Source organism: Cricetulus griseus, unplaced genomic scaffold, assembly GCF_003668045.3.
Source record: "Cricetulus griseus strain 17A/GY unplaced genomic scaffold, alternate assembly CriGri-PICRH-1.0 unplaced_scaffold_60, whole genome shotgun sequence".
Taxonomy (NCBI): domain Eukaryota; kingdom Metazoa; phylum Chordata; class Mammalia; order Rodentia; family Cricetidae; genus Cricetulus; species Cricetulus griseus.
In genome coordinates this window covers 134,735-142,641 of record NW_023277364.1, presented here as the reverse complement: position 1 = coordinate 142,641, position 7,907 = coordinate 134,735, and the positions used below count along the sequence as shown (strand labels likewise).

Below are 7,907 nucleotides of genomic sequence, written 5' to 3'. Positions count from 1 at the left end.
GTCCTTTGGTTACAAAGCTCTTGGAGTTCACCTCTCCAAATGAAATAATCTCCCCCAGACAGCACAGCTGGACATAATTGTTGCCAATCACTAGGCAGGCAATTCAAAGTCACAAAGAATTAAAAAATGGTCAGAGTAAAAGGGGCATGAGGCCCTATTGGATTAAAGTCTCTTTATTCCAAGCACAGCCGGGTGAAACACAGGCCAGAGCTAGGTTAAGAACCCAGCCAGCGCAGCCAAAACAAAGAGAGAGCGCGCGGTTCCCGTGCCGCTCTTAAGAAGTCCCCTTTACGTCATCCCGGCTTTCCTTCACCCCGCCCTTATGGGCGAGTCCCCAGGTCCACCTGGTACCTGCCCCAGGACTATTGGGCAGGGCTAGGGTTACTCCCTACAATTCCCCTTTTAGTCTAAGAGAGGATTAAAACTTAATAGTGTAAAATATCCAAAACTAACAATCATAAGGATGGAATACAAGAATATACAATAATCTGCTATGATACATCCTATGTCTATTCTAGCTAAGTCTTAAAGTCATGTGGAAAAAGTGTCTAACTTCAACACCTTCTTCCAATCCCAACTCTAAACAATAAGGTCATTCTTAACTAGGCTTACACTACCCTAATACACAATAATGGGGAACAGGGGCGTAGCATCTTCTAGGTTACTTCCTGCTGAAAAGGGACGAAGATGGTCATGTGGGGGCTCTGTGGAAAAAAAATGTCAGTATAGGGAAAGTCTCTAATGAGTTATGTCTAGTCCATGTTAGATGATTTGTTTGATTGAAGATCTACGTTGAAATCCTCAACTTGATTGAAGTCGTTACTCGAGTTCTTGGTTTGGAGGTGGTCCAGTCGAAAGGAGTTCGAAGTCATGAATCCACGCTGTACACGTACACAGCGAAAGTGGTATTATTTTTATGAGCTAGGGATTGCTGTGAGGCTGGGTCTTGATGGCTGTATGGGACTCAAACATAAGTGTCATCAGAGAAATGTTCATTTGTTTATGTATGTGTACCGGGAAAGGTACCTTGACGAACCTTGACTAACAACGATTATGAGAGGGTGTAAAAGAAAAGCCAAGAAAAACAAAGTTAGTCCTCTTATTCTTTATTTATTCTGTATTATAGCAATTGGCTTCTTGATATAACACAGAAACTTTTAAATGTTGTTAAATAACATGTTTGGATTTTAGAGTAGGAAAGCCAAATCCAACTCTAAATCCAGTCTCGATTTAGTTGAATAGGGACTAGGAAATGAATAGACATAGAGTTATTCGAGAGACAGCTTTAAATTTTACTGTATAGCACGTTCCTTTTGTTCGATGGTTATAGCTACGTTCTTTCCTTGAGTATCCATACATGTAGTGTCCTTTGACTTATAGAGGGGGGTTCCTCAGAATATACCTGTCAGTCATCCTTGTCGAGGGGGTTGTCTCCCTCAACTCGAATCTTGATCAATTTTGATGGTATCCAAAGATTTTCTTTTCCTGTGGAGACAAATGCAAAACCCCTACCCCAACGTAATACATGTCCAGGTTTCCATACCGAGGTCAGCACATCTTTGTAATACACTGGTTGGTTCAGTTCAGCTGTTTTTTTCGTAGTCCAGTGTCTTTCCGCAGCTGTCTGCCCATTGTCATTGGCATTAAGAAAGTTTAGCGTTAATAAGGCATTATGTAACCTATGTTTGGGGGGTTTTGACTTACCAGCTTGCCTATGGAGCATCTCCTTAAGTGTCCTGTTAGACCTTTCGACGACTGCTTGTCCTGTAGGGTTGTGTGGTATACCTGTGACATGCTTAATGTTATAATATTTGAAAAACTGTTCCATTTTTGTGGAGACATATGCTGGAGCATTGTCAGTTTTTATCTGCGCCGGTATGCCCATAACTGCCATCACCTCCAGTAGGTGTGTAATAACGGAATCAGCCTTTTCAGAGTTGAGAGCAGTAGCCCATTGGAAACCTGAGAATGTGTCAATGGTATGATGCACATATTTCAAATTTCCAAATTCTGTAAAGTGAAAAACATCCATTTGCCAGATCTCATTCCTCCGAAGGCCTTTAGGATTACATCCTGCTGGCAGTGGAGTTTGGTTATAAAAGGAACAAGTAGGACAGTTTCTCACTATCTCCTTGGCTTGTTGCCAAGTGATGGAGAAGTCCTTCTTTAAACCCCTGCTATTTACATGATGCTTTTTATGAAATTCTGAGGCTTCTAGCACAGTGCCAATCAATAAACGATCGATCTCATCATTGCCTTGTGCCAGTGGGCCTGGCAGACCCGTATGGGATCTGATATGCGTAATGTACAGTGGGTTACTTCTGTTTCTGATTGTTTCCTGTAACTGCAAGAACAACGAGGTTAGTTCAGTGTTATCAGGGACAAATTCTGCAGTCTCTATGTGCAAGACGACTCTTTCTGCATATTGGGAATCAGTAACTATATTAAGAGGTTCTGTAAAATCCATGAGCACCATAAGAATTGCATATAATTCTGCTTTCTGTACAGATGTATATGGACTTTGAACTACTTTACTTACCTCACCTGCTTTATAACCAGCCTTACCTGTTTTGTTAGCATCAGTGTAGAAGGTAAGAACTCCAGAAATGGGAGTTTGTCTTACAATGCGTGGAAGAATCCAAACCGTCTTTTTTATGAATTTAATTCTGTCGGTTTTGGGATAGTTGTTACTAATTGTTCCCAAAAAGTCAGTGAGAGCTATTTGCCAATATTCATTATCCTTCCATAGGGAGGAAATCTCATCATTAGTTAAGGGTACTATAATCTCTGCTGGGTCTTTCCCAGTCAACTGACGAAGTCTTAATTTGCCCTTTAAAATCAAATCAGAAATCTTTTCTATATACGTCTTTAACTTTTTGTTCTGCTTATGTGGCAAGAATATCCATTCCAATATAGTGTCTTCCCTCTGCATCAGAATCCCAGAAGGGTATTCTCTGGATGGCAAGATGACCAGAATGCAGTCTAGATCAAGGTTTATCCGATCTACATGCGCATCCAATATTCTGTTTTCTACCCATTGTAGCTCTTTTTCTGCTTCAGCCGATAATATTCGTGGACTGTTTAAGTCCTTATCACCTTTTAGTGCCATTTTTAAATGCTTTAAGTCATGTCCCTCCACACCAATGATCGTCTGTAATTGAGATATTTCTCCTAGTAGCTTCTGAAGACTGTTAAGAGTTTGATAACGGTCCCTTCTAATTTGTACCTTTTGAGGTCTGATTCTTTGTAAGTCTATCTTATATCCTAAATAGTTAATAGAATCTCCTCTTTGTATCTTTTCTGGGGCAATTTGTAAACCCCATCTAGGCAGAACCTCCTTCACCATAGTAAACATACGTTCTAAAGTTTCCTCATTAGAATCTGCTAAAAGAATATCATCCATATAATGATAAACAAGAGATTGTGGAAATTGTTTACGAATTATTTCCAAAGGTTGTTGTACAAATTGTTGACACAAGGTAGGGCTGTTTAGCATCCCCTGAGGTAAAACTTTCCATTGGTATCTCCGAACTGGTTGTGAGTTATTAAGAGTTGGCACCGTAAATGCAAACTTTTCTCTATCACTTTCTTGTAATGGTATAGTGAAAAAGCAGTCTTTAAGGTCAATTACTATGATCGGCCATCCTTTAGGTATTAAGGAAGGCAATGGCATTCCAGGCTGTAGAGCGCCCATAGGCTGAATTACCTTATTTATGGCTCTCAGGTCTGTCAGCATTCTCCAGTTACCTGACTTCTTCTTGATGACAAATACAGGAGAATTCCAAGGGCTGGTAGATTGCTCTATGTGACCAGCCTCTAGCTGTTCCTGTACTAACTTTTCTAGAGCCTCTAGCTTTTCAGAGGTCAAAGGCCATTGCCCTATCCAGACCGGTTCGTCTGTAAGCCATTTTAATGGCAGGGCCTTTGGTTCCTCTAAAGGCCTGTCATTTGTATTTAATGTCTGTACAGCCCGGATAGTTGGTAACCATTTTCCATGGCATCTTACCCGATCTTTTCTACTATCCCGCGGTTGTCTAGAATTCGTATCCCGACACTGGAGGGATGTTAATTTGAGTATTCCACTGTTGTAATAAATCACGACCCCATAAATTTATAGCAATATCTGCTACGTAAGGTTTTAATATTCCTTTTTGTCCTTCCGGTCCAATACAAACCATCGAGTTAACACTCCGCCGGACCCTAGATAGAGTTCCAATTCCTAAAAATTGTACATTGGCCTCTTTAAGTGGCCAATTCTTAGGCCAACATTTCTGAGTGATAATAGTCACATCAGCTCCAGTGTCCACCAGACCAGACATAACTTTATTTTGAATTTTAATTTGTAACTGAGGCCTTTTATCATTAATAGAAGCTTGCCAAAATACGCGTTTGTCATTTTCATTAGTCACATGTGATTCTTCATCACTATTTAAACTACCCTCTAGAGCAATATCATTTTCCACCATAGGCAAGGAATTATCTATTTGTCTTGTGACAGATTGTCTTCCACTGTTACTGGGAATGATCGAACTGTTCTCGGGGCCTGCTCGAGGCCCCTTTCCGAGTTTCCCGGCGCCAATAATTTTCCCTGAAAATCCCTAGTTGATCTGCATTCATTAGTCCAGTGTTTGCCCTTACCACATCTCCTACATAATCCAGAGGGCAACGACCTGTCGCGTGAATTTCTCTGTCTACAATTTTTCTTTGTATGTCCTATCTTACCACAGCTGAAACATCTATTCTCCTGACGCCTCCATGGACTTCCAGAGCGTGCTCTTCCTATGCGAGGCTCTGGGTCAAGGTGGCGATGAGCACTGGCCTCACGGTACCTGTGTGAGCCCCTGTAAGGTGCTCTTCCTTCCCAAGTCCTTCTGTTGCTATCTCTTCTAATCTCCTGTTGTTTATTGAAGCCTCTTGGGACAGCTTCTTCTGCCCAGATTCCAGTATCTTGTATGTTACAGTCAATATGGGCAGTATGCAAAACCCATTCTTCTAGTGGAGCTGATCTGATCTTTAGAGGCAAAAGTATTCTTTTGCACATTGGGTTTGCATTGTGATAAGCTAAACTATACACAATTGGATGTCTTATTGTTAGATCTGTTACCTGTTTGTCTACTGCTCTGGTCAATCTGTCTAAGAAGTCTTTAAATGGTTCTGTTTGTCCCTGTTCTATTTTTGTAAAAGCTTCTAGCTGTTCTCCTGATTCATGAACCTTGTCCCATGCATTTAATGTTGCTGTTCTGCATAGGGACAGTGTATGGTCGTCATATTCAGCCTGAATCTGTGGGTCAGAATAAATGCCTTCTCCTAGGATTTTTTGGAGAGGTGCATCAACTCCGTCCCTGGCGGCTTGTCGTTCTAAGATTCCAGCTTCTTCCCTGAATAATGCTCTCCATTCAATTAAGCAGGAATTATCGAGGACAGCCGATGCCAAGCCCACCCAATCTGCGGGCGTCACCCTGTTAAAAGTGGCCCAAGAATGCAACAGCTGTTTTACGTATGGGCTATGAAGACCATACGAGACAACCGATTCCTTAATATGCCTAAGATCCTTTAATTGGGTTGGTTGCCACGTATATGCTGTCTGCCCCTGGGAGTGTTTTTTAGATGATTGCTTGTCCACCACCATGGCCGGGTATACTAAAGGTGTGTGTGTAACCGCTTTAGGGTGATTGAAATACCTTCTCGAATTGTGCATCTCGGATCGAAGTGAGTCAGTGTCTTCTTGTTCAAGGTATGTCAGCCGGGTCAGAATTTCGTCACGCGAGGCTTTAATCTCATCCACCATTAAGGATTCAAGGCGTGATGCGGAATCCTCGATTTGCTTCGACAATTCTCCTGTAAGATTTTCTAGACGAGTAATACGTTCATCCCTAGCTAACATTTGGGTGGCCTGGAAATAGCCATCCAAAGATTGAAATTTAGAATCAAGATTGCGATTAATCTCTGCCATTAACTCGGTAGACATTTCCAGTTTGACCACCCTGGTTTGTAACTCCTCCTGTAATCTTTGAAGCTCAGTTCTAATTTCATTATAGTCCCTCTCACATTTCCCAGCTATTGACTTAGTGGCATTATCTGATTGTTGAAGCCTATTCTGGGTCTCTTGTACCTTAGTGACAAAGGAATAGGAGAGAGAGCCTAGCTGAGTTTCTAAGCGGCTGCATGCCATCTCTAGCGATTCACAGTCTGCTGCCTGCTTAGCCATTAAGGCATCATGGTCTGTAGTTTGTTTTGTTTGAATTATTCCCAAGCTAGATGTCAGTTCCTCATGATCTTTAGTCTGTTTAGCTTGCATTATTTCCAAACTAGATGTCAGTTCCTCATGGTCTTTAGTCTGTTTAGCGTGCAGCATTCCCAAACTAGATGTCAGTTCCTCATGGTCTTTAGTCTGTTTAGCCTGCAGCATTCCCAAACTAGATGTCAGTTCCTCATGGTCTTTAGTCTGTTTAGCCTGCAGCATTCCCAAACTAGATGTCAGTTCCTCATGGTCTTTAGTCTGTTTAGCCTGCAGCATTCCCAAACTAGATGTCAGTTCCTCATGGTCTTTAGTCTGTTTAGCTTGTAAGGTCTGAATAAGTTCCTGAGTCTCATCACGATCCTTTGCCCGATCGGCTTGTAAAGACTCTAAGATGGAGCATCTGTCTATTTTTATGTTGTTATAAATGTGCTGAATAACATCCTGAATCTCATCACGGTCCTTTGCCCGATCGGCCTTTAAAGACTCGAAGGAGCATCTGTCTATCTTTATGTTGTTATAAATGTGCTGAATAACATCCTGAATCTCATCACGGTCCTTTGCCCGATCGGCCTTTAAAGACTCGATGGAGCATCTGTCCATTTTTATGTTGTTATAAATATGCTGCATTTCAGCTTGAGTAGTAGATAGATCTGTCTGTATCTTATAGAACATTGAACGGAGCCCATCGTCCAGTTTTTGTTCTAACAGCTCAATAATCGATGAATAGGTAAGTTTTGATTCATTTAGAGCTTGGCTACGTAAGGCTTGTATGTCCTGCAAGTGGGTAGAGATATCAACCTTCCTTCTATTCTTGAGGAACAACGACACGTGAATCAAGAAAGTCACAGCTAACAAAACATGTAAGCCCATATTTTGTAAGTCAGCCTGCTCCTCCAGCAGTGAATGCATGTAAGCATAAGAGATATTATACTTATTTAGCTTTAGGGGAAATGTAACCATATCTATTGGTAAATTCATTTCCCGTTGTAGTAACCACGTGCCGGCCAGCAGGTGGCGCAGCGCGTCTATCTAGAGTAGGATCTGACTCACAGAATTCTGCTTTTGCCGCTAAGAAACTTTTTAGAACTTACCTGTGGGTATTTGCTTCAGGCGGGTGGCTGTGCCCACGGCTAGAGTTGAAAGACTTACCCTGCCAGGGTCTGGTCGCAGACGGAGGCAGCAGGTGTAGACAGGCAAGTGGGAACAGGGGTGCTTTCCCTGTAAATGAAAGCTGAAAACCCTCCTCTTTGTGCGCAGGAGCAATGCGTTCAGGCCCTAAGCGCACACAGGTAGCCGGATGGCCAGACAAAGCCAGGCCGGGTCTCCTGCGGGCGCGGGCGCCGCTGTTCGCGTCTGAGCCGCGGCCTGCGGCACCCGCTGGAAGGGGGCGAATCCAAGGACCCCGCGGCAGGAGTCAGGAGCCCGGGAAAGGTGGTGGGGGGTGGTGGGGGGTGGTAAGCCCCTCACGCACGGGGGAAACTCACTGGATTTTCCGGGTGCTCGTTGGCTCTTCAGGTTCGTTTATCGTTGGGCGCCAGATATTGGATTAAAGTCTCTTTATTCCAAGCACAGCCGGGTGAAACACAGGCCAGAGCTAGGTTAAGAACCCAGCCAGCGCAGCCAGAACAAAGAGAGCGCGCGGTTCCCGTGCCGCTCTTAAGAAGTC

At 42.9% G+C, this 7,907-nt stretch overlaps 1 protein-coding gene across 1 annotated transcript; it reads right to left on the bottom strand.

The window, feature by feature from the left end:
- Positions 1 to 6,465: 6,465 nt before the first annotated feature.
- LOC113838877 lies at positions 6,466 to 7,539 on the bottom strand (the record flags this gene model as incomplete). The annotated part of the gene is given in 1 exon segment (XM_027434380.2): positions 6,466 to 7,539. A coding segment is annotated over 1 exon segment (754 nt), but the record flags the coding sequence as incomplete, so codon positions are not given.
- Between the last annotated feature and the right edge of the window lie 368 nt (positions 7,540 to 7,907).